At 40.0% G+C, this 27,515-nt stretch overlaps 2 protein-coding genes across 10 annotated transcripts in view; one reads left to right on the top strand and one right to left on the bottom strand.

Annotated features, from left to right (window-relative positions):
* Positions 1-5,969: 5,969 nt before the first annotated feature.
* LIG4 (DNA ligase 4) lies at positions 5,970-12,966 on the bottom strand. The gene is made up of 2 exons (XM_017664648.3): positions 12,018-12,966; positions 5,970-8,846 (listed from the first exon to the last, which is right to left on the bottom strand). Exon 2 carries the CDS (start codon positions 8,816-8,818, stop codon positions 6,089-6,091), a length of 2,730 nt encoding a protein of 909 aa, XP_017520137.3. The 5' UTR covers positions 8,819-8,846; positions 12,018-12,966; the 3' UTR covers positions 5,970-6,088.
* A 182-nt stretch (positions 12,967-13,148) lies between these two features.
* The window catches only part of ABHD13 (abhydrolase domain containing 13), a 74,019-nt gene continuing 59,652 nt past the window's right edge, over positions 13,149-27,515 (top strand). For 4 of the 9 annotated variants that reach the window (XM_073212372.1, XM_073212370.1, XM_073212371.1 and 1 more), the window contains exon 1: positions 14,727-14,864. Coding sequence is in view for 2 of the 9 variants with exons in the window: in XM_073212375.1 (XP_073068476.1) it covers positions 14,588-14,864 (277 nt within the window). In the remaining 7 variants the exon portion in view is untranslated. The other 5 variants (XM_073212375.1, XM_073212374.1, XR_012120977.1 and 2 more) reach the window with 4 other exon arrangements.

Genomic DNA, 27,515 nt, shown 5'->3' with positions numbered 1-27,515 from the left:
TTGAAGCATCATCACATTTCAGAAGCCTCCTGTTTTCTTTTCAATTCATTTTACATCTTCAAGGAAAAATGCTGTTGCGTTTCACATAGTGTTTTAGTGCTGCCTTTATTTAAAGAGTTATTACAGAAACTAATATATTCTAAGATATTGGGTCATCATCACATAAATGAAAATTGAACACCACTTGGAAATATCTTATTGCCCTTCTTGCAATACGTAATTAAGAAAATGTTTTTGGGGTATTTTGTCACTGTAACTATATACTCAATAGTTGTTTTGAATACTTATTTAAGTAATTTTATTACAATTTACATAGAGTAATCCATAAATGATAACATCAAGAGTTTTGACATATAATATCTGAGTGACCAGCACCTCAATCAAAATAAATATTTCTGTCAGTCCAGGAAGTTCCCTTTGCTCCTTTCCAGCCAGTCCCCTTCTCCAGGGGAAACTCTCTTCTGATCTCTATCATCTTAGATTAGTTTTGTCTGTTCCAGACTTTTGTGTAAATGGAATCATGTAATGTGTACTCACTGGCATCTGGCATCTTTCTCTGGACGATGGGGAATCAGGATGTATAACTGTGTGCACCAGTTGCTATACTTTGTGATTTTTGATGAGTAGAGTTCCATAGTATGAATATACCAGAATTTATTCATTCATTCTCCTGTTGACAGACTTAGGGGTTTTTTCTAGTTTGGCTATTACAGATTTTTGAACATCCTCCTATAAATCATTTTGTAAGCATAGCTTGTCCTTTCCTGTGGGCATATATCTCAGGGTGGATTTACTGAGTCATAGGGTAGGCATAGAACTTCATTTAAAAATTACTTATTTTTCAGAGTGGCAGCATTTTATGCTCCTACTAATAATGTGTGAAAGTTTTGGTTGTTCCAAATTCCGTGCCGATTTTGTTAGGTGTTAGTATCAAAGTTATGAAATCTTAAGAAATGATTTAGGAAGATTTTCATGTTCTTTATGCGCTCCAAAACGTTTCAAGTATCAAAGTAATTATCTGCTTCTTTACAGCTAATCCCCCATGACATGTCACTCAGGAATCACCAGGGTTTTATTTGGTAAACCTGGCTTATTAGGTGGATGTTCCCTTCTTCTTCAGTGTTCCAAGTACCTCTTTTCAGAAAATGATTATCTTTTCTTCTTGACGGAAGCTGTGTAAGTGTCTGTGCTTCCTTAATAGAATCTGCAACAAACTCTTAACATTTGCAGGCTGTTAAAGAGAGAGGTCAAAACCTGTATGAGAAAATTATACACATACTTTCATTATTTTACTTTTTATAAGAAAATTATACACATACTTTTATTTTTATTTTTTATTGAAGTACAGCTGACTTAACAGTGTATAAATTTCAGGTGTACAACATAGAGATTCAACATTTATAAGCATCATGCAGTGCTCACCATGCTAAGCATAGGTACCGTCTGTCACCATACAGGTCATTTCCAGTCTTACTCTGTTCCCTGTGCTGTGCCTTTCACTCCTGTGACTTACTTATTTTTAAACTGGAAGTTGGTACCTTTGGATCTCCTCACCTATTTCACCCATCTCCCCACTCCTGTCCCCCTGGCAACCACCAGTTTGTCCTCTGTACTTATATATGTGATTTTAAAACTGAAAAGCCAGGAAATTAGGAGTTTAGACAATTATTTAAAAGTGGTGTGTGAAAAAAACCCAGCAAGAGAATAGAGGGTTGTTTAAATGCTGACGGAGAAAGCGTCTAGAGGGAGAAGCAGGTGGCCAGGGAGAGAATCACTGACCACCCTCCCGTCCTCTCATCACTCACCTATCCGCTGAAGGAGGAAGGGCCCTTTGCCCATCCTGTTTGCCCAGGAACTGGAACAGTGTCTACTGCTTAGAAAACACTCATATTTGTGAACAAAGAAGAAAAGGCCAGGGGTGCGAGGGACTGAACGCCTGTGTCCCCCAGACCCCATATGGCAAAGCCCTACCCCTCAGTGTTGTGATACTCGGGGCGGGGTCTTCGGGAGGCCGGAGGGTTAGGTGAGTTAGTGAGGACGGAGCCCCCAGGCTGCAGCGGTACCTCCTGAGATGAAGACCCCAGAACCCCATGGCTCCGCCACAGCACGAAGGAGGCTGTCTGCAGACCCAGTGGAGGCCCACGCCAGGACCTGGCCTCGCTGACACCCTGATCTTGGACTTGCAGCTTCTAGAACTGTGAAAAATAAATGTTTGCTGTTTAAGCCACCCAGTCAATAGTTTTTGTATCAGCTTGAACTAAAGCAGGCGAATCAAGAAATTAGCCTTTGACAGGAGTTTTTGAAGTTTAAAGTTTTAAAACATCTTCAGATTCTTCAATACTTTCCTTGAGCACTAGATACAACCCATATATTCTGTAGTGTAACATTTAAGATCCTTCAAAATCTGTCCTATTTACTTATATCCCTCCTTCACATGTAAATCTGGTATTTTACAAATATCCTGCCATACTTTGATACTCCAAATGCCCTTACTCATAAATCTCCCCTCTGCCAGGAAAAGCGCTCGACAGTGCTAGGCCCGAAGAAATCTACTTAGCTTTCCAGAGCCTACTCTTTTTTAACCTCCGTTGGATTAATTAAGCTCTGCTGGAGGGCCCTGCCTTATGCTAGGTGTTAATTCTGTTCTCAAACATTCTGGGTAAGATCTGTGCTGTTTGTATCGCAAAGTTTAGAAACCAAGGTTCAAAGATGTTGTGATTTGCTCAAAATAGCACAGATAACTGGGGGAAGAACCGGAACTGAGCCCAGGCTGACCAGATTCAAGAGCTTGTATTCTTTTGCTACAGCACGTGGCTTTCCTGGGAATCCGGCATTCCTTTAACAAGGAGAGCACTTACCTTTTGTATCCCAGTTTTTTTTTTATCTTTCAGTCCTCTGTGAGTTCTTTGAGGGCAGAGACTGTCTTACCCATCTTCTTACCCAAATTAGCTAGCAGAGAGTTAAGAACTCACAATTCGTGTTTAAAGTGAATGGTAGCAGTTTACAGAATAGTTGTAGTGCTGCGAGAATTCCCTATTAGATAGACATTTAAAGCTATGTTCCACCTATTTCCCCAAAAGAGAGAATTCCAAGGGTCCAAAGCAGCCTTGTTAACTCCCATGCCAGGCAAAGCACAAATATGAAGCCACCTGACTCTCAGAGACAGTACTGTCACCCTGAAGAAGTGAGTAAAATCTTTCAAGACAGTTGTAAGTCATCATGGATGCAGAAAAGGTGAGGAATTCTTGAACAGTAAATATTTTGTCCTGCTTTCTAGCAAGAAACCATGGCCTTGGAAAAGAGCAAGTATGTCATTCATTCTGATTCAGAGGATTTATTCCATATTTATTGAGTGACCGATTACCACCGTGAACAAAATATACCATCAAATTTAAATAGAATGCCTGGATATAATAAAGCAGAGTAAAGGGACAGCAGGTGTTGGTGATCGGTGGGGGGGCCTGAATGGGGTTCAGAGGGGAAGTAAAGTAGGCCAGTGTGACAAGGTGGTAAGCAGGAGGGTGGTGGGGAACGAAGTCAGAGCTAACAGAAGCTGAGCCTCTGGCCCATGGTCAGTGGGCCGTGGTGACAACGCACAAGCTGAGTGAACGCTGAGGGGCTGAGGGAGGCTGCAGTGTTGACCAGGGGAGGAACATGATCTGACTTACATTTTCACAAGTGAAAACTGCATTCTGGAGAACAGAGAGTAGCAGAGCAAGGGTACCAGGAAGGCCAGCAGGGAGGCAACTGGGGTCCAGAGAGAGTACTGGGGGCAGAGATGTGGTTATTGTCACATTCCGAATGTGTCTAGGAACCTGAGCAAACAAGATTGCTACATAGTGGAGGCATGAGAACAGATGGAATCAGGGAGAACTCCACGGGTTTTGCATGAGCAGCTGGGTGAACATTCGCACAGAGCAAGCAGGGGACACTGCAGAAGAGCATCGAGTGTGTAGTGTGCAAGAACCTGGAATTCTATGCACAGTATTTGTAGGTGAAAACAATATGATCTATGGCTACTTCAGACAATCCAGAGGTCTGTAAATATAAAAAAAGATGGATCACTAACAATCATGGAGGCTGGATGATGCGCTCATGCAGGTCTATTATACATTCCCTTTTCCATTTAAACTTTTTTCTTCTAACACAAAAGTTGTAAATTAGTAGTAACAGACACATTAAGTATGAGCAGCTCATTAGATTTCATGTGGAGACATTATGCAGTTAGATATACAAACTAAAGTTCAGCTAAGAAACCAGGGCTAAAAATATGAGGGAGTTACCAGCAGGTAAAGCCACGGGACAGGATGAGAATAGCCAAAAAGTAGATAAAGACAGCATAGGTCCAGGAGGAAGGAACTGACCTCTCCAACATTTAGAGATAGAAAAGTATCTAGAAAGGCATTCTGCACTAAGTATCATGTCACTGAAAAATACGTAAGTTTGAATCAGGAGTTTCATTTGTAAAAATGTATAAAAACAAATAGGACTAGTAAAAGATTTATTACAATGGTTAGTAGGAAAAGAAGGGGGACAGTGGAATGAACTAATATAAAAGTTGAAATGTTATGGACTAGCCAGACATGTTACAGTACATTCAATGGAATATTGCACAGCAACTAAAAATGATGTATATTTTAGTGACCTATATTCTTACCTTATATTGAGAAAAGCTGAGCAAATAAAGCATTAGTTTGTTTTATACTTGTTATACTGTAAGTATGTATTTTACACTTTCCTTACCATCAATAGCCTAAAATAGAGAATGTTATTAACTTAGGTGGTAAAATTCTGTACTTTTTTTCTCCTACACTTACCAGTATTTGTTTTGTAATTTTTCTCAATAAATATTATAAAACCATACAAGTTTAAAAATTTTAGTAAAGTTTTCAGTAATATAGAATACAAAGGACCTTAAATAAGAACCTGATTTAAATAAAAAATTATATATTGATACTATAACATCTGAATTATGAACTACTTTAAAATAAATATGTCATAGAAAATTATTTTAAAAGTATTTATTTTATTTAAATTAAGATGCATAACAAAATTACATATATTTGTTCAACTGGACAAAATTTCAAATGACTTACAATTTACACAGTTTCTCAGGGACCAAATTCCAAGAATTTCAATGTCATGAAAACATTTTTTCAAATTCTACAGGTTGTATTCCAAAATTTGGTATATAAATCCAGATATAATATATATTATACACTTTATATACAATTTTAAGTAACCTAAGGATAAAAATTATTGTAAATAATCAAAGCAATTTACTTCTCTGTAATAAAAGTCACAACATACACGCCATCTGACACTTACTTAATGGACTATACCTAAGAAAATCACTCGATAATACTCCTACTGGTATACAGATTTACTTAAGAGTACTTTCTTTAAAGCATGGTCTATTTTAGAAAAACAAATGTGGGCCAAGCATTTTTAAAATTGCAAGGTTTTTCTTAATCAAACTGATCTAACTTAAGTTTTCAGAGCATTAAGTCTCGATTTCCCCTAGTTTAGCTAATGACATCATAACAAGGTTTTACTTATGAGCTTGACCTTAAATTTAATAATTAATTTGTTTATATTTCACACTTATAAGAGAAATTTTAGGCTTCAATTTAAAAGTATGTTTTTAAAGTCCAACTGTAACATTTTTTTTTTCTTGCAATGCTTTTTTATTGGGTAAAAAGTATTAACATTTTGATATGGTGTCAGAAAATCCTGTGGTCAATACTTTTGATGACTCTTGGAGCTTCTAAATGTATTTTATTACTATTGGAATAAAAATTCCAGAGTTATTTAAGGATGTCATATAAATATCTCTTCTTTAAGCTGTACTTTATCTCAATTACAAAAATCATGAAATATACAATGCTAAAAGAATTTTTTCTTTCTTGGCCTTGGGCCATTCAGTGTCTTTTCTATCTCAAAAGTTAAAATTTTTGTTGTCCTGTATGTAAAAACACTGCTTAAGCATACATTTTAAGAGAGAAAAATAAAACGTAGTTTTTTGTCATTACCATCTGTTGCAGTGAGTCAGCCTGATCAGAGGTGTTCCTCAGTAGAACAGGTGGCTTTAAACCAAATACTGACTTTCCTCCTGTAACTCACACTTATCTACTGAATCAGTTACCCAACCTTCTCGCAGGATTTTAAATTTTCTCCTCAGAGCTTTTCGAAAAGCTTTAATATCTGCAACACGAGTATGATCCTCTCCAAGGATTACATGAGACACTCCCTCAGCCAGACAAGAAACTACTTTTGCTCCACGAAATCGAAGCTCTAAAGCTGTAATAGCTAAGCTTGTTCCCTCAATTCTGGTACTCAAGTCATTAATAACAGTATACAAGTCCAAGTACACGGTGTGGTGTCGAAACATACTGAGAGGAGAATGGTCCCAAGAGTATCGATGTTCTAGGTCAGCAATCACAGAAGCCATTTCTTCAGGAGGCTGTTCACCAACATTTTTAATTCCTGAGAACACTTCCTTCAGCTGGCTCAAATCTGTATCGACAAAGTAACTGTCACCATAGCAGTCATATTTACTGGCAAAATGTTCTTTTGTTGATGGGCACATATGAATCATAAAGCGAGGCTGCCACGGGACACAGCTTTTGGTCCTAAAACACTCTAACAGCCACACAGGCTTGACAACATCATGTTCATTTAAAGAAATTATGTTCTTCACTCTGATGTTCTGAGACCCTGCAATCACACAGTAGGTGTCTGGGCCTGGGTTCTGCACTATGTAACCACCAAATTCTGCGATTCTGCTCTCCAGATCAGGCTTCGGATGGCTGTCCGTTCCACTCATGACGCAGAACTCCACATCTTCGAATATGTTAGACACTTTGTTTAAGTTAGACAGGTTAGGAGCTTTTAAGTGGTCGATAATTCCAATAGCTTTCTTAATCTTTGGGGCAGCTCTCCGCTTCTTTTCTTGGGGTTCATCGTCATCACCTACGCAAAGGTGTTTAGACGCCAGCTTCCCAGACGCTCTCCCGTGAAGCCGCTCCAACTCGTCTAGAGTCATGCACGCGTGCCACTCTTTGTCCTCCCTGATCTTTTCAATTCGTGGAAAACGCAATGTGCAGCCAGCTTTATACATTTCACTGGGGACAATCTCTGTTGCCTTAATCTGAACAATGACAGAATTACAAGGCTCAATGTACACTTCTGGCTTCTCTGTTCCACATAAAATGCTACTTGGTGGAGCTTTTTTATGAAAAGGCTTCCAATGGTTGGCTAACTTCAAACCCAGATCATACAGTTCTTTCATGGTGTAACCCGAGCCAACACGACAGAGGGTATGGAACACTGATGGCCTTTCACCAGAAGGGGGTTTCTCTGCAACGGCACACAGAAAATGAGACAACATCCCCCCTCTTAAACCTTTGCCCCAATAGCCCCCAACAATTAAGATGTCCAGTTCATCCATCAGTCCATCTACGTACTCGGGCTTAATTTTGAGCCATCCTTCACCTCTTTTGTCTGGCTTGTAAATGGACAGAGGGTATTTGATCATGATTCCCTCTTCTCTTTTATCTATTGCTTCATTCAAAGCATCAACTACTTCCTTCTTAGTATGAGCTTGTGTTTTCTGCACTATTTCTATTCTACCCGGTATTGGTGTAAAAATATTACTAAGAATTTCATACCTCTTTCTCAGGGTCTCCCGTCCTAGCTTTTTATTATTAACCATCAATACATCAAAAACACAGTAACAAGTCTGCAGATCAGAATCTTCTACCATTCTTTTAATATCAAACTTATTTCCCTTTTGCATAAAAGTTTGTGTATTAGGGTTGTAGGCCATCATCTCACCGTCAAGGATACAGATTTGTATATCTGTTTTGAATGCACTATGAATGAATGGTGTAAGAGAACCATTCTTTGGAGAATCACCAAACTGATCGGTATAGTTAAATCCATTTCGGGAGAAGTACTGGTATTCATCCCCATGTCTGTGCATTTGCATTCGCTCGCCATCTAGCTTGGTTTCAATGTAGAAACTCTGGTGTTTCATGTCCTTCTCAATTCGCTCAATATTTGCAATAGCAGCCAGCATAGGTTTAAAAGCAGAGAATAAAGTGATAGAAATATCAGTGAGTCCTACCGAAGGATCGTGCAGTTGCCTACAGACTTTTTCCAGATCTGTGGTGACATTGTATAACTCAACAGCGTCGTTATGAAAAACAGAAAATACAGTTTGCTCGCTAAAACCAAGTTTTAAGTCCTTTACAATCATCCGTATAAGCCACTTTTGTTCAAGTGCTGAACTCTGAGTTATAAGTTCAAGAAGACTCTTCTTTGTTAGGTCCTTTCTTTTGGCAGAATTACTGCTGGCAATGGAGTCTAAGATGTTATTTACTTGCTGTATGCTTAAATGTCCTTTCTGAATACACCTTGGCTTCAGCACAAAGTAGGCAGTCACTGCAAAGTCTCCAGCATCTCCCCGAGTTCCAGTAGGTTTCCGGTAATTTAAAAGTGCGTCTTTTCCTTCTTTTGGCAAATTAAGCAATTCAGTATAAAGCTTCGCAAGCATAGTTTCCTTAATTCCATAGGCCATTCTCTCTCTTTCTAGCTGAGGAAGAATAAGTCTCATTGCTGGATAAAAAGAGTCTGTGACATCTTTTTGGTTCTTATGAAGAGCATTATGAAATTGTCTCCAAGAATCTAAAAATTCCCTGAAGTGTCTTATTTTTTCTGTACGTACTTTACTTTTCTGTATGCGTTCTAAAGTTGAACATAAATGTGCAAAAGGAACAAGAGATGCAACAGTTTGTGAAGCTTGTGAGGCAGCCATAGAAGCGATGGTGAATTCTCTGGTTTAACTAATAAAACAAAAAGAGAGTAACTTTAAGTAAAAGATAAAACTCAACTAGATACTTAATATAAAGACCTTACAGAGAATACCTGGTTTCTAATAAATGTTTATTAATGTTTACTAAATGAAAATAGATCAATGCTATAAATGATGTTTTTTCAACCTCTACATTTAATGAAAATTGCCTATTTTACTTCAATCTACTTAGTATTTATTATCAAAAAGCATTACTAGTCTCATTCACTATATGTACAATACTGAAATTGATCATTTCCGTTATCTTTCTCCCTAAAATTCCAACTTCTATTGAATCAATTATTCTATTCCTTATCGACTTTGTGCATAATAAAGAGGACTACTGCTAATAAATAATAACAGAAAAACAAATGAGGCTCAATTTACTTCATTTCTGGGCTTCTGAAAAATTGTATTCCTCCTCTTTTTCTGTCAGAGACCACCAGATACAAAACTTCTTAAAACAGATGTTTGTTAACAAATGCTTGTTACTGAATTGAAATTTGTTTTTGTAGACATACATACATAGGACCCTTCACAGAAAAACAGGTATGCTCTTCTTCCAGCAAAGCCTACATCTGTGTTTACCCTTCCGTCCCTCCCTGCTAGCTATGAAATCACTCCGGCGTTCAAAACCCAACTCAAATACCCTCCCCCGAAACTCTGACTTCACCGACCTCTTTTAACTCTATTTTATCATAGTTCCTTCTAGTTTTATAATTTCAAATTCAATAGCAAAATTTTTTGTTCATATTCCCAGCCATTCATGACTATGTATGAGCCAGGCACCAAGCTACAGGCCAACACAGTATGCTTCTGTCCTAACAGAGCAGACACTGTGTAAAGAAAAAGGGATAATGGGAACTAACTGTAAGATGCTAAGTGCTTCAACAAAAATAAAACAAAAAAGTAAAATGTCAAGAGACAGGGCTTTTCACTGAACTATCTTCTAAAGCCAGAAAGAGAATAAGCACCTTGCTGGGCCAAAGTCTAGACTATTTCCTCAAGTGGGCACCATAAGTAGGAAATTCTTTAAGGTTTTATATATTCACACCGTGTTCTATTTGAATCTGTAGGATATCAGAGCTATTTTAATATGCCTTAAACTTTGTACATTAAAATAACTTTTCCAGGAAAGACTTCAAGTAAAAACGTGTGCCCCAGAAACATCAAGCAGCATTCACATGTGGTGTCAGCTCCTGGGACACCCCCGTGCAGCAGGGGTGGGAGGGGGGCAGAGCGGCTGCAGGGGGGCTGGGGCGATCCACTGCAGTGCAGAGACTATGAAATGCTCCACCCCAGCAAACAACAATCAATCACATACACTGTCAGCACAAGGCTGTACTATTCATATCCAGGACAAGAAAGCAAACAGCTAATTTACTAAACTGTCCGTCTCTGGAGGTTGGAAACTGTGTTGCAATTTATGCCAACTGCGCCTGGCACACAGTAGTTTCGTTTCTGAATTACTGTGCCTAGAGTTGAGTTCCTTGAAAAGGACATTAGGGAAGGACAGGGGCTGGACACCCACACATATACATGCACCCCAATACACCTGGTGGGATTCAGTTTGGTTTAAACGAGCTATGACTGCACTAGGAAAGTTTCACAACAACCATTTTGGTGGCCTTTAAGGAAAAACGCTGCACGTCTCAAATTCTTGACAAAGGAAACCCAATTCTACCGAGTTAGTTAGACGAAGAGATAAACCCATGGGAGACTTCGTTCTGAGACTTTTATCTTTTAATGCAGTAACTGCTTCCTCTTGTTGTCTTGTTTGCATAACTGTACCACCTGCACATGTGTGTCCCCTGTTCTACCTCTCAAAACATGCTCCCTCAAGCTGGCGCATTAGGGCAATGTAATGTTACATTGACAATTTACATACAATATATATATATAAACTGAAGAATGTTATGAAGTATTTCTTTGAATGTTCAAGATTAGTATACAGTTTATGCTCTATCTGTAGATTCTATGTGGTCTTAAAGTCAACTTCCCTCAAGTCCCAAGCAAAGAATTTCCATCAAATTCTTATATATGGAAATCTAGGTAATAGTGGGGATACACATGTATCCTAAAACTGCTATAGTGTTAAGAAGGACTCCAAAATTAGTATAAAACAGGTAGGCATAAATTAGGAAATGTTAGGATTTCCACTGCTTTTTACATCTTCTCTAAATACATTTTCTGTATTCTGAGGTTTTTAGCTTATGTTTGTGATTTGTAAAAAAAAACCCCAAAGTTTGTGCTTAGGGCTCAGGGCTCTGGATTCCAATCAATCTGAGTTTAACTGTGCAGTGTGTGATTGGGGGACAATGATAGAATTTCTTTAACATTCTGCTTAAGTGAAAAATGGGGTTGGTTACTACAGAAATTAAGATGACATCAGATAATTTATATAAGGTTCTTAACACAGTAGTACCTGGCGTTTAGTCATTCCTTTTTAGTACTAAATAGTGTTTGTTGATCCAAGCAACATTTAAAATATAAATATTACAATATATTAAGCAAACAAGAGGAGAGGGGCACACTTCATTCACTTTGTGACAACCACCGAAGCTTTCATGAAAATGAGAACGAGCGATTAGCACACAGCCATGGCTCATCGACCACTCGGCTGCGCCTACGCGGTCCCGCCGGGACACAGCGCCCCCCGGCAAGGCTGTGCTCGGGGAATAGGGTGGTTCAAGGCTCTCAGAGAGAAAGTGGCCGGTGCAATCGAAGGTTCTCCCGTGCAACCCCGGACCAGACGGTGTGTCTCCCTGAGAGGCAATCGGTTCACACCGTCTACGTCCCACGGCCCTTGGGGACAGCTGGGGAGGGCCTCGCAGAAACGAGCGAGTGGTAAGAAAAAGCCAGAGGTCAATGAGAGACAAGGCGTAAGAAGAGACATAAGGCGATTCCGCTAAAACTACGGCCGCTTCGTGCGCCTCCCCCCGACCGCGGCCGCAGGCTGCCCGGACGGCGCCCACTCCCCCGTCCGCACCGCGGCCCCAGGCGGGATCTGCACGCACGCGATCCGAGCAGCCGAGGCGTCCCCGGGGGCCAGCGCCGCCAACGCGAGCGCCCCGCCCGGCCCCCGGGGAGGGCCCAGACCGAGCGCCCGAGCCAGAGACCCGCTCCCCGCGCCGCCCGGCCGCCGGGGGGCCGTGCGCCTCACCTGCGAACTGAAGGGCTTTCTGTCCGAAAATAAAACTGAACTTCTAAGGTCATAAGCGTTTGCTGGACTGGGAAGACGCTGGGGCCCGGCCCGTGCTGCGGCCACGCCTGCCCAGCTCCGCCTGCCCACGCTTCACACCGGCTCGCGACGGACTCCCGGGAGCGCCCGGCCCGCCGCGGCGCAGCACTCCCCGCACAGCCGGCGCGTCTCCCAAGCCGGAAGCGCGAGGCCGAGAAGCCGGTTCCGCCAGCTGCTCCTGGCGCAGGCCCAGTTGCTCCTGCGAGCGCCGGGGGCCGTGACGCAATGGGGATGAGCGGTGCAGGCGCACCTATTATCAGGCCCTGAGGCCCACACAGGGGCGGTCTGCGCAGGCGCGGTGACGCTCGGTTGGCCGCTGAGAGGAGAACCCAGTAGCGAGACTGCCCGGGACCCGAGGGAACCTCGGTAATGCGACTGCAAGCACGGCTTCCGTAAGCCTCCCAAAGGGGCCGGTGCCCTTTGCAAGCGGTGCCTGACCCGTGACCCGTGAGATCAAAAATGAAGCTTTTATCAAGAGCCTGGCTTTCATTGATGAGCGAGGCCCAGGAACACTGTGCACTGGCTCCTTACTTGGACCGTGAGCCTAAGTCCTCTCTTACTGACCTGCTCATTAGCAAGTGACTGCCTTACAGAGTTCTGTTTCCTGTGTGTCAAACAGTGGGATCCTTTCTCATCTCGCTGGTTAGTTGCGGAAGTGAACAAGGTTGAGGAGTGCATTTTCTCTCCCCAAACTTCTGCTGTTTCATTTAATGGAAAAATAGGCTTTTGCAAGTCTCTAAAGCTGCCCTTTCCTATTTGTTTTTCATGATGGTGCACCTTTGATGTGAGTTCTTGTCTTGTAATACAGAAGTAATACATAATCCATAGTAATGCCTAATAAATAATTCATCATACAGACATAAACAGGTTCATGCCCAGAAATCAACTATGCATTCTTTTAGTATCTGTTCAAGGATTCAAAATAAAGTTATTGGCAAACCTTTACTGAGCACCTACTATGATACAGTAATTGTGCTAGGTATGCAGGATTGAGGTATGAAAACAAATCCAGACCTTATGTCGCAAGAGCTGTTGATTTCTACTAATATTTTTTTATGGTTTGTCTTTTTTCCACATTGGGGAATTGAGAAATTATCCATAAGGATGGAAAAACAACTTTTAGAATTATTTCCTCTTATTACATTGTTGCTTTAAGATGAAAGAGGTTTTGCTGCAACAGATGCTGAGAAAACATTTTATAGCTGTTAAGTGCCCTTGGGAGTTGTCTCGTACAAAAACCTCATTTTACAAAACTGACACTTAATTTGCAGTGCTAGCTAAGGGTAGAGCTAGATGGTTCCTTTTAGCCGAACAACATTCAATTTCCTTCTATGTCTAATTCACCTAAATTATCTGAACATTTTTCTGAAATCAATTATGGATTTGTGAAGTCACAAGACACTTTTGTGACTTGGGTAATTTCTTTATCCACTATTGAACTTAATTATCAATTTCCTTTGGAGGAACACCCAACAGTGTTGTTAGAAGACCCCTATAATTGCCCATCTTATGAGTGGGCACTTGTCTGCACGTTTGTATCTTGTTCCACATATACTGAGCTCCTACAATGCAAGCCATTGCACTGTGTATTAGTGATGTAAGAGGAATCATGAATTACGAAACCTGACAAACCAAGTTGATTCAAATCCTAGTCTCCAATGTTATTTTAGCTTTTCTAATGCTTGGTTCAAAGAGAATCAGGGGTGTTTCATTAATTCTCTCATAGAGTTGCTATGACTATTACTTATTTATGTAAGTAGTCTACCTTAGTGCCTGGCACATTTTAGGGATCAAAAATGAAGCTTTTATCAAGAGCCTGGCTTTGACTTCAAGCTCTTGATCTGTTTGCAGGATACATTTGTTTTTGAATTTATGAAATATCCTCTGTATAAGTAAAGCAGGGATTAGAAAATGACCAAGAGAGGGGAGACAGGCATCTGTGAATAAACCCTGCAGTACAACTTGGTGCCCAGGGGTACTGGCGGAAGCTAATGAAGCTCCAGCTTTAGGAACCCATTTGTGTGGCCACTTCCAAGGCCCTAGGAAGGGCCCTAGCAATGTCCCCATGGTTTGTGCTTTTGTAAAATTTGCAAAAATAATACAATTTTGCTTTCATTTTCTTTAAAATGGCCCTCTAAATTTTTCAAGATCGTCTCACAAAACCCGCACCTGACGGTCCACCTGATCAAGGTAGGAAGAGCGGGGCTGGGAAAAGAGTTAAACACGTAAGGACGCGCTCTAAGCGCGTACTGGAACTCACTCCCGTACCCCTACCAGCCCTACCAGGCGGACACACGTTCTTCGGTAGGGACTGCTTCCCCTAGAGCCATCTGGGGTGATCCGAGCTCTCACCCGGGAGGTCTCCGGGTACCGCGTGGGCAGACAGGCCCTGAGTAGCACCCCGGAACACGCCGGCGCAGCGGCCGGACGCTGAGGGTTTTTGTCCGTCCGCGCCACCGTCGCGGGGACGACCCTGGCCGCGGTGTCTGCGCATGCCTGAGAGGGCGGGCCGGTTCCCACGTCGGGGAGGAAGGCGGAGAGCCGGGGTGGGCGCCGGCGGGGGCATTTGCCGGCGACACCGAGCGTGGGCCGGAAGTGGGGGAGCGGAGCGCTGCGCCGCAGGAGCTGCGGGCCAGACCGTGGCGAAGGCGGCGGCCCCTCGGCTGGAGGGTGAGGATGAGGAGCGACGGGAGCGGCGCGGGAAGACGCTGCTGCGCGGCGCCGGGTTCCGAGTTCGCGGCCGACTGCGCAGCCTGCGAGCAGCTCTGAGTAAGCGCGGGGCGGGCCGCGGAGGGCGGCCGGGGGGCCTCGCAGGCGGCCGGGACCCTGTCCTTGCAGCGCGGGACCCGTTTCGGAGCCTCCGGGCGGGGACAGCCCCGGAGAAGCGCCTGTTGTGGACCCAGGCGCGCTGCTGGGACCGGGACCGGGACCGGCCGCGGTGCCCCAGTGACGTGCCCGAACCCTGCCGGGACTCAGCCCCCGCCGCCCGCAGGGGAGGGAAGCATCCAGCCGCTCGGTCCCGGGGCCCGGTAGCCCTGGTCCGGCCACGCCGCCCACAGGTTTACACCTGCGAGCGCCACGGCGGCAAGTTTGCGGTGTTTGAGGAGCAGCACGAGCACCCCATGCAATTGGAGTCAGCTTTGTGTAGGTTTTTGTTAACGTTTATTTTCTGCCAAATGCCTTGCTAGTGTCGTTACCTAGGGTGTCATAACCCAAAGTAAGTCTTAACGTCAAAAGCCCTTCTACCTGAGAGGGTCTGGGCTTTAAGTTTTGATGTTTGATTTTCATTGATCCTCTCCTGGTTTTTTTTTTTTTGGCGTGGATTTATGTGTGTGTGTATGGTGCGATTAATCACATATCTTTTACTAAAAGGTTAAGTTTTATTCTAATAAATAAATAAGCGTTAGGTCGTGGTTGTCTTACCTGAGGCATAGACTGCTCGATTCGGTCGCTGTTAATAGAGACTGTGTGCCAGGCACGCTGTCTGCTGAAAACACGGAGTTGAATAAGATGAAGTCACCGTCATCAAGCAACTCAGTCTTCGTAAAGTAGATGAATTACAGGACAGGAGTAAGTGCCCCCCCACCCCCACACACGTTTGCACAGAATAGGGAATGGTTGGCAGTGGCGAGCGGAGGTCCAGGGAAGGCTTCCTGCAGGGGCTGCTACCTGCCTGCGTTCTGACGGAAAGACCCGGCGCTGCCCTAATTAGTTCCCGTGCGTGAGTGCGCAGGTGTTCTCCAGCGAGTCTCCTCCTTTGTTTAATCCAAGCCTAGCAGGACTTCTGGTTGTACTTACTTTCACTTACTTTGCTCTGGGAGGTAATAAAATACCTCGTTTCGTCTTTTAGAAGTAGCTGCATTTATTAACTGCATTTATTAACTGCATATTAAGCTGCATTTATTAACAGTATGGGCTGTATTTGACCTCGGCAGTTTCTCAATACGTTGCGTCTCTCGTTACATATGAGGAAGCATGCATTAGTGAGGCCGCGTTGGAAAAGCCCCTAGCTGCTAAGAGACCGAGCCCGCCGCTCCCCCGCCACTGCACCTCACCGCCTCTCCCTGATAGTGAATTTGGAATGAAGAAAGTAAGGCAGCGTGGGAGTGTCTGTACAGGCAGGTCTTGGTACGTCGCCTGCCTTCTCAGGCGCACTTTAAGCCCCTTGCCTCGTGAAGGAGAAGATTTACTAACCAAGTTGTCCTGGATTAACAATATAATTTAGTGGTGGGTCCAGGAAACTGTCCAACCTAACATTTTTCTGTGATCTCTGCTCTAGTCGCTTATCTCAGGGGAATCAATTTCTATTCCTCTGTTCATTAATTTAGAACTCAGTTATTACTCAGAGACTCTACAATCTTTCTAATTCTTGTTTAGTCACCTCAGGAATGCCTGAGGCCCTTATATGCCCTTTTTAGAATAGGTCTGAAAGACTAGCAGTTCTAATAACTAAGAGTTTTTCCCCCTCAAATGATAGCCTCTTTAATAAATGACTGCATTTTATGTTATTGTTTCATGTATGTGTTAACTCCTATGGGCAGTACATTCAGCTGGGATTGCAATGGTATAGAATTTTCAGGTTATGGGCTATGCATTTATGAACTAGCTTGAGAATCACTTCTGTAACATCAATTTTATAAGAAAATAAATTCGAAGTTTCATCTATCTGGTTTATAGTAAACTGTTTAGAATGTTACCCTGTTCTAAGCTGGAAACTGCCTGAATTTTATTATCAATCTTAATTGTAATACACTATTTGCATATTTAGTTTTGTGGATCCTTTTTTTTAAACCATTTTCTTTATTACAGATATTTTTAATCTCAGAACAAACTGTGATTGGCTTCCATAGTGACAGTAATCTGTCATCTTTGTTCCGTCAGAGTTGTCTGTTTGCCAGGTCTTCCACGCTCCGAGCGAAGGGAAAAGCACAAAAATGGTGCTGTGTTGCTGCCTAGTGTAATGTTTGAGATATGCGCAGGCAGATTTAAATTCCAATTTAAGATGCTCTTTGAGCTATTAAATTACTATCCAGCATCTCGATAGGCAGTTATCATTCATTTGTCCCATAGGACTATTAATATACACTTTTTCATCATTGATGACATGTGGGTAACCATCAGGGAAATAGATAATTCATTCTGTGGTGCCTCCAACACACTGAGAGCGGCTATTTGTGTTTCCGTTTCAGCTTTGCAGCTGGCATGGTTCCTTAACTTTACAGTGCTTAGCAGGAAAGGAGATAGATTGATGCAGGAGGGCTGAATCTGAGTTTTATAGTTTTTGGAATGTGATTGGAAGCTGTAAATTCCACCAGAGTCTGAGCAACGGGATACTCATTCTTCCCCTATGATGTAGATGTTAGCAATGACACAGGAGTTTGCTTTCCGCTTTCTATAGTCTTTACTTGAACCTACACATTGTTCCGTCACCTGTAGGTATGTTTTTTAACGTATAAGCGGTTTTTATTTTTAAACAAGCTGTTGGAAAATTATGCATTTGAGAGGGGGTTAAGGCCCTTAAAAGTAATAGTATACTTACAACTTAGGAATTTTAGAATTGTATTTATAATTGCTTTAGTCATATTGTTTTTGGGGGATTCATATTTAATTCAGGTATAGGTAAACCTCTTCTGTAGTTTTCAAAGAACTTTTACTGTTGGCTGAATCAGTAAATCAGTACACTGTGCAATACAGTATAAATTTTTGCAATTGAAAAATAACTAGAAAAATTAGCATTTGCTTTTCATTGTCAGTCCTAACCTTCATTAAAATATAATTTCATCTGTGATTGAAAGACGAATGTATTTATCTGCTTTACTCCTAGTTATTCAGACAATTAAAATGTATCCATTTCCATAGTCTGAGTTTTAATTCTTGATATATTTGTTATTCTTTGTTTTCAATATTTGGACAAAATATTGCTGGATAGAGAATGTATCTGGATAGATTATCAACCTCAGAGGGAGAGTAATACTCTTTGGTAAGGAGAAGCATGAGGATGGTTGTTATCATAGACTTGGAATTAATCTTTAATCTGTTTTTCATCATTTACATTACTTTTTATTGGAGAGATTACCCTGAGTTCCATTAGCAAAGTTAAGAAACGAAACAAAGCACAAACCCTTCAGAGTTCATGGAAACTCATGTTAGTTCCTTGTATATTTATTTCCTGGCTTTTCTTTCTCCCCTCCCATAACTACACATTCCTAAAACACACACTGTTCTGTGTAAAGCTGTTTAGCCAGACTTATTTTCTTCAGTTTAACTGTGTGTTCTTTAAAAATATGTTACTTTGACAATAGTGGTCTGGGAAGGAGACTGAAAATGTATGATGAATAAAATATTTTACAAACCACAACTGCAAAATGAAATCACTACATCTGTGCATATCTGAGAATTCTAGAGACCCACTTTTAATTCTGGGTGCATACTTACCTCTCTCACTAACTTCAGTTACTGTTAAAAGTCACATAACTTTCTGCTATACTAGTTAGTAAAGACAATGCTTTTTATTACGTAATACCTGCTCTATCTTTAATTTTTATGTGTGACCTTAAGGATTATTCATGTCACCACTTGCTTTTACAAATGTAGAAACTTAGATCCAAAGTAAAAAAGTGATACCCATTCATAATGTGATTTAGATGTGGACTTGGCTTGTGATGGAGAATGTGTGAAGCAGCAATCACTGAGTAAAAGCCTCACTCGGGGCCACGCAGAGCCCTAGGCCAGGCTGAAAGGTCATCTCTCCAAAGCTTGTCATCTGTCTTATATTTATGACCTTTGGGGACCTGAAGAATATTAGGTGTTTTTATTAAAGATGCTTCTCTTCGGTGTCTAGCAAACATTAGTAACCAGTATATATTATAATGTTTAAAAGATTTAAATTAATGTATTAGATCACTCTTAATTTGAAGGATACAAGTCTCGGGGTGGCGGGAAGGCAATATGGTTATATAGTTAGGTGGTACAGAACAGTGGTTCTCAAACTTTTTGGTCGTAGAACCCCTTTACATTTTTAAAAATTATTGAGGATGCCAAAGAATTTTTGTAAATATGGACTACATTTAGAGATATTTATTGTGTCATAAAGTTGGGAGTTTGTAAAATATATAACTGTAATTTAAAAAATGACAGTAAAAAATCCAGTACATATTAACATCCTAATATTTTTATGCAAAACAGCTGTCTTTTCAAAAAAATTAGGAAGCATTATGACATTGTATTACACTTTTGTAAATGTCGTTAATGTCTGTGTACTAGAAGGCAGGCTGGTTATCATGTTTCTGCATCCATTCTCAGGGTAGGTTGTTTTAGGTGACATGTGAAGAAAATCAGACCCATACAGATCTGTTTTTGTAAAGGGAACAGTATTCTCGATAGGTGGTCACTTCTTAAAAGTCTGTTACATTGTAGAACCTGAAACCTGTGTCAACGATCTTTTTGTCTCTGTCACATTAAAATCCTTTGGTTTACCTTGTAATGAATTTTTTACTCATGTTTGGTTTTGCGATACCACTCTTTGGTCATTTGGAAAAGACTAGTGTGCTCTCTTGGGCAGAATCTTTCAAATCTTAACACATTTAATAGGTCATCAGAAATCACAGTTGTCAATGTCATCACCAGGATGCCATCAGCGATCTTTGAGTTGAGGAAAGCCATCCGCAACTTCATCCATTTTCCAGAAAATGTCTGCCAAATGCCTAAGTCTGAATAAGCATAGTTGGGCAATTGTCTTTTTGAGTAAAAGTGATGCCATCTAAAAAAACACCTAATTCAGCTCAAAATTCAAGCATATTTCAGTTCACATGACTTTGTGTGTCCTCCCCACTTTCTCACACATCTGTCACACAGAATGCTAAAAAGATGTGAATTCATGGGTTGAAATATAACTAAATGAATAATTGTTACTGCTTCTTCAGTGGCGTTGCTAAGTAGAGCTGACCCTTCCCCTCCCCCTTCCCTCAAGTGAATGGTGGCAACGAACACAGTGGCTCCTGAATGGCGGTGTCACTGCCTTGATTCTTGCTAAGTCAACAGCAGAGTTTACTCATCATTGGTTTTGCACCATTATTGCAAGTGTCAGAAACAGTGAAAGGCAAAGAGCAGCTAGTGTCATTATAGTATTGATCTTGACCCCTTGAAAGGATCTCGGAGGCCCTCAGGAGTCTGCAGCCAGATTTGGAGACCCACTGGCATAGAGAGATCTCAGGTTTAATAGAGACCCTAAAGTTCGCCCAGTTCAACTGCTCTAATTTTCTTTACAGTAGCCTTGCCAAGTATCTATTTAGATTACACTTGAATACTTCCAGTTCCTGTGAATAATTGTGCTAAGTTAATAAAAGTAAGTGGCATAGACAGCTGTTTGATGGAAAGTAAGAGAAATTCTTAACCCTGGAATTATACTTTGTCCTGTTTTTGAAAAGTATGCATAAATTCCCACTTAGTTACTGGAAGTAATCAAGTGTGATGTAATCCAGAGATTACTAAAATTATGTTGTGTAGAGTACATGTTAAGGTTTTTTTTTCTTTTGTTATATTTAAGGACAATTGTGATCTTTATTTGGTCTTTATTTCCTCTATAATTAATGAGCTTATGTTAGAAATATACGGTTACTTGTGTCCATATCTGTTTCCTAAGTAGATCATGAGCTACTTAAGAACAAGGACTAGATTTATAACTTTTGAACAGTCTGTAGTGCCTAAGCACCATGATTCATGTAGCCGGGGTCAGCACATACTTGGGGCCTTGTCGTTAACCTTCAAGAGTATGCTGAGATGCATCGGGTCTGAAGAGGCTGGGAAAGCAGCCATGGGGTCGCTTCAGGGTCCCCTCTGGTGTGAGAGCTCCCTGGGGGTTCATATGTGTGGTCTGAGGCCTCGTGTCTTCGAGGGTGCCCACAACTTTGGTACTGATCTCTATTTGTTTAAGCATCAGCTTATAAAATAGTTATTTAAATGTTTTTCCTTAGAAATGGAACCATTTGCAATCCTCCAAGCACATACGTAAGGGAGCACATGGGATATTACTGGAGGTCAAATGAGTGTGCCCATTACTCTCTCAGCTGACTTATCACCAGGCGAACATTGTCACCAGTGTGGTGGTTCTGACAGTGTCACAGCTTTAAATTGTTTTTATTTTTACTCTTAAATTGATTATTGTGTACTACCTCACCCTGGGCTGATATTTCAAGACAGAGCATATGTAGCATTAAACCTGAACCAAATAATGAGGACCATAAAGTCCTCAAGTCCATAACCAGATCTATAAATTGGATTCATATGATGAAGTGCTTATATAGTATATCAAAATGTTGCTAATACTTCAAAACTGTTCTTTTAAAAGGAAAACAGTTGTAATTATATTTACTTTGTCTATAAATTATAGTAAAGTTAGTCATGCTTTTAATAATTTTTTGATAAGTGCTAATTAATATCGGTATGACACCTCTAATCACTTCATCTAAATAAAAAACAAAAATTATTTTTAAGGGTGACTTTTTTCATTCAAATACAAGACCTGTACATATTATAATAATGTACCTATTTTTGATACCATAACACATAATTATATTTTAGTTTGCATGCCATTATATATTGAGCCGCAGAAGCAAATCTGTGTTCTTAAACAATATGTTGATACCTTGTGCGTGTTTGTTTACTATTAACATAAAGCATGTCAAACATCAGGTGAGGAGGAGGAGGATGTGCTTAGTTTTGGATGAGTTTGAGATGTCAGTGAAGCATCAGGTACTTGAAGAACAGATACACTAGGATCGTAGATGTAACTCTTACAGAAGTTTGGTCATTGGATCATAAGAATGAAAGAAGAAAGTGGAGAGACTTTGGAAAATACCTACATTTAGGGATTGGTCGGAGAGAGAAGCCCGAATTGGAGTGTACTGGAACCTGAGAAGGGTCAGTGCATGGGGCCACTTAAGGGTGTGGTGTTGCACTGAGGACTGAGAAAAGTCCATTGGACTTATGAGCAAGTGACGTTTGCTTTTTATGAGCCATCATTATGAGAGATACACATCAGATTCTCAGATAATAGGTAGTTAAGGAGTTACTGAGGGTGGTTAAAGCTACAGATAAGACAGGTTTTAGAGATATTGACATGTGAGAGCCAGTGTGATAACATGGCAAAGGCAGAATTGAGAAATGGGAGTAAGTCAGGTATTTAACATGTAGGCAGGCATAAGGTTAAAAACGTAACAATGTAGAAGAAATCTGGAAGATGAGAGAACATTGGTCGGCTAAGTTTTTATGCTCTGCAGGTCTGATGTTCTTTCCCTACAAACCACCTTTCAAATTAGTATAATCTTAGGTTTAACTTGGAATATATTAAATTTCTCTTGTTTGTTTATGATACTAAAGTGTCAGTAAATGCATTTCAACCTGCAAAAGAACCTGGCAAATAAGCTATCCCTTTTGGCTACGCATTTCATGAATGTTTTGCCCCCTGGGAACATACTATAAGGGGTAAATAATTGCGTTCCTTATTCTGCACGACCAGCAGCAGTGGCCTGGACTTCAGCTGGACATTTGCACTTAAAAGACCTAATAGACCATACCTGTCTCCAGCGTTTCTTTGCTTTGTTGAAAGATACAGGCTAGAAAACCCATCCTGTCCACATCAGGTGTATTGTTGCTAAGTGACAGCTCAGGCTAGTGGAAAGAAGACACATGAGTGGGAGCAGGTGCCTCCCTGACTTAGCTGCTTCCTGCTGTACAGAAAACAGTATCTTTTAGAACAGCACATGGGCATAGAGGCCAGGACTAACAGAGGACATGCCAGTTTCATATCCCACTTAGAAGCCGCTCTTCAGACTCCCCACACGGCCTGTGTGGCTCTGTTCACTGTTTGCTCAGTCCAGATTTAGTGCACCAATAGGGGTCAAATTTACCACACAAAATGTTGCTTAGAAACATAGCTAATATCTCACTTTTATGAGGTTTCCAAGGAAACAGTGCTAGGGGGTTAACCAGAGGTCTTTTTTTTTCATGAAGGAGAAAAGGGCTTGTTAACCCTTTACTTTCACTAATGTATTGACGAAATAAATGGAAAGCATGTGTATTGCTGGCTGCGGGGTCTGTGTGGGGAACCGTGTCAGAGGCAGTACTTGTTTTCTTTGACTGTCATAACATCTAGGTCGGTGTGAAGTTGTACATCTCAGCACATGTCTTTAGTGATCATATGTTGCTGATAGTTTCAGCAAATTTAGTAAATACAAAATCTTTCCTGTGTTAAGTTTGCTTGTTTCAATTCCTCTAAGAGGATAGAGGAGGGTATTATAGAGACTAGGGAGCAGAAACAACTGGCAAATTGTTAGGTAAAAATGAGACAGTCTGTGAGTGGACTGTGAGTTCTTTCTAAACACTAATAAACCATAGTGTTAAAGACATGCACACTCCAGAGTAGTTTTTATTAACCTGTACTTAAAATTGACTTCCATTTGCTATTCCTCAAAATAAATTGACTTTTATTCTGACTTCTACAATTTAATAACCCATTGTAAGATTACACTTACACAAAGTCAGCTAGTTGAGGTGACTTTTCAAGAAATGTTTTGTCTCAAACTGCAAGCTTAACCCCTATTATTCCTAATGTGGAATATTAGGAAATAATGGACTCAAATATGCCCTTTTTCCTGATGTTAAGTCTTAAACATGCCAAGTGCTCAGCTTAGTTATGTTTTCTTAAAGTCTGATAATTTAGGTATATTGCTGGATTCTTCATTTAAAAACATTTTAGTCTTGAGTATTTGGAAAATGGCATCAAATGCCCAGTAGGGGTATAGTAGTGAAAAGGAGAAACACAAGTTTCTGGCCTTATAGATTTAAATCGAATATTGTATGTTGAAACTTGAAATTAAAGAGGCTACTTTAAGAAAAAAAATTTTTTAAAGTTTGAATAATTGAAAATTTTAACTCTATGGGTTTAATCTATGCAGATATGTGTGTATATACATATGGTTTGAATTTCTAAGTATGCCTTGTCTATGTATTAGGAGCTTTATATTTTGGCTGGTATTGTAATAGTTTTTTATAAGAACTCTGTGTGACTTGGAACCCAAGTCAGTTCACTCTCATTATCCAGGTTAGAAGGAGTGCTGTGCCATGCCCTTAAAATTTCTAGGTTTTTTTCTGGTCTTACATATGCTTGCTAAATTCTGAGGTTGGTATTAATTTGAGCAGAACATGGTTAGGAATGTAGTAGTACAGCCAGAATACTGGTCACCAAAGCAGATAAAGTTAATAAATCTATATAACATTTAGAAATGCTTCTTTTATTAATTTCATTTGATAATGCTGAACATCCTTGTATATAGGCATTTTAAAAATTCTCATTCTACTGAAAAGGAAATTCAGACTGGAAATAAGTGATAAACCCAGGGATATTTAGCAAATGTATGGTAGAGCAGACTTGAAAGGTGGTGGAATTGTAGTGTGTTTTTTCCTACTATATCGCCAACTGGTGTTCAGTTATTCATCACTCATACCTCTGTCATAAATGATTGGCTTGATGTTAAAAGAGAGCAGTAACATTTTTCACTAAGGAAATGTCTTGACTGATATCTTATCTTCCAAATCGCGCAGTTCTGTAATATATTTGTATTTTATAGTGTGAACCTTGTAAACCTAATCATTACACAAAAATTATTTTGATTTGTTGTATGCAGTTAATGCCAGTGTGTTTTCCAATTTCCCCAGTGCAATTTCTGGGTACAAATGAATCATTCAGATACCATTTTTACCTAAGAAAGTTAAGTTAAATATTAAGTGACCAGGTATGTTGGTGAGACTTGTGCACCACAATGAAGGAATGTAGCGCAACCCCGTGTCACGTAAGCTGTTGGTAAATAGTGGCCAGAGAGTTATATGTAAGAGCCACTGATGATTGACCTTGGACACATTTTTCCCTGTGCAGTGTTAATCGGCGTGTTTGGCCGCTGCCATGCAGGCTCTTCCTAACTGATTCTAACCAAGGCTGGCAACTGGGTCCTGAGGTATTGCTTCTGTAGTTTCTAAGCCTGTATTTTTGCTGCCGTAAATTTGCCCAACCCAATTTGCCGGTTGTTTCTGCTCCCTAGTCTCTATAATACCTCCCTCTATCCTCTTACAGGAATTGAAGACAAGCAAACTTAACATAGGAAGGATTTTGTATTTACTGAATTTGCCAAAACTATGAGCAACATACAGTTACTAAAGCCGTGTGCTGTGGGATGTACTCCACAGAGACCCAGTGTTAGGATAGTCAACTAAAACAAACCTCCGCATTCCTGCTGTCCTTTAGCTTAGTGTGAAGCTCATGTAGTACAACTTGCTACGACTAGGTGGCAGTGTTGATTTCAGAGAAATTTCAGAAAAATGCTGTGTTCTTGGTTTATGTTCAAAGTTATTTGAGCAAGAATTCATATTTGAAAGTTTATGTTTAGTGAAATAGAAAAATGTATGAGGTGAACTAAAGGTGAAAAATCAAATCAAATCATCTCACTTGTCTTTGTAGCCAATCTTACTCAACTTGGTTTTATGATTTTTTTGTGTTTAAATCTCATTCGATTGCCTAAAATGCCACATTTATTAGCTCAAGGCATATGATAATATTCTTTAAATCAGTCATTAGCAATTATTTATTAAATTTAAGAATAATTTCTTTATGGTAGTTTTGCTAGTGAGTAAAAGAATATTTTTTAAAACTTGGTAAATATATAAGTGGATGTCACTACTACATACAAAAATTGTAACATATCTCACCTCTTTTGCCTTTTTAAGATAACATGCATAAATTTATTTGATAACACAGTTGACTTTTGATAGCTTTTTAGTATTTACATCAGTTATATTTTCAGCAACCTTTAAAAATTTTTTTCTCCAGTGAATCAGTTTCTTCATTTATCACTGGTTCTCAAATAGAAATAGAATTTCTTTGTCTTTGTTTCATACTTATCCCAAAGTGTTTATGGCCTTATCAATAAATTATAGCTATCTTTGTGACTGACTAGTATAAAATTGTAATAAAGACTGTATGAAAGACTTTGCATTATTTCATGATACTTACAAACTGAAATTTCTTTTTAATTAGATGTGAAAGACAAATTTTTAAACTTTTTCTCAAAAAAAATACAGTATTAGAAACTAGTGGTTAGTTTAAATTACTTTTTAAGTTCAGTTGCAGAAAACTTCAGGTAGAGGGGAAAATACTTTATTTTTCTCCTAGTTTGTTTAATTTCAATTTTCCTGTAAAAAAATTAAATTGACAATAAATTATATTGGATTGGTCATGGTTGGTTAGAATCTATTAACTGCCTCTTCCCTAAAATTTGCCCTCAACCTACCTAGCTCAGTAAAGCTATAGACACAAAGTCAATATACAAAAATCTGTTGCATTTCTATATACTAATAATGAACTATCAGAAAGAGAAGTTTTAAAAACAATCCCATTTACAATTCTACCAAGAAAAAAACAAACCTAGGAATAAATTTAACCGAGGAGGTGGAAGACCTGTACACTGAAAATTATAAGACATTAACAGAAGAAATTGAAAAAGACAAATAAATGGAAAGATACTCAGTGCTCATGGATTGGAAAAATTAATATTGTTAAAATGGCCATACTACCCAAAGCAGTCTCTAAATTCAGTACAATCCCTATCAAAATTTCAATGGCATTTTGCACAGAAATAGAACAAATAATTCTAAAATGTGTATGGAGCCACAAAAGGTGCCAAGTAGCCAGCGCAGTTTTGAGAAAGGAAGAGAAGGCTGGAGGCATCACATGCTCTGACCTCAGACTGTATGACAAAGGTCTGGTAAGCAAGACAGGCTGGAGGTGGCATTAAAACAGACACATAGATCAATGGACAGAATAGAGGGCCCAGAAATAAACCCATGCATGTATGCTCAGTTCACTTATGACAGAGGACCAAAGGTATACAGTGGGGAAAAGACAGTTTCTTCAATAAATTGTGTTAGGAAAACTGGACTGCCACATGCAAAAGAATTAAACTGGACCACTGTCCTATACCATACACAAACACTAAATCAAAATGGAATTAAAGACCTGAATGTAAGACTTAAAACCATAGATCTCCTAGGAGAAAACATAGGTGGTACGCTGCTTGACATTAGTTATGGTAATGCTTTTTTAGATCTGATACCAAAAGCAACGGCAAAAAAAGCAAAAATAAACAAGTGGGAAGACATCAAACTAAAAAGCTGCACAGCAGAGGAAACCATCAACAAAATAAAAGGCAGTCTGCTGAATGTAAGAAAATACTGCAAATCATGTATCTGCTAAGCGAGTAATATACAAATTATATGAAGAACTCATGTGACCCAAAAGCAAAAAGCAAGTGATTCAATTAAAAAATGGGCAGAAGGTCTGATTAAACATTGTTCCAAAGAAGACATATAACT

Source organism: Manis javanica, chromosome 9, assembly GCF_040802235.1.
Source record: "Manis javanica isolate MJ-LG chromosome 9, MJ_LKY, whole genome shotgun sequence".
NCBI lineage: Eukaryota > Metazoa > Chordata > Mammalia > Pholidota > Manidae > Manis > Manis javanica.
The sequence above is the reverse complement of the archived record's forward strand: the minus strand, read 5'-3'. Positions and strand labels throughout refer to the sequence as shown.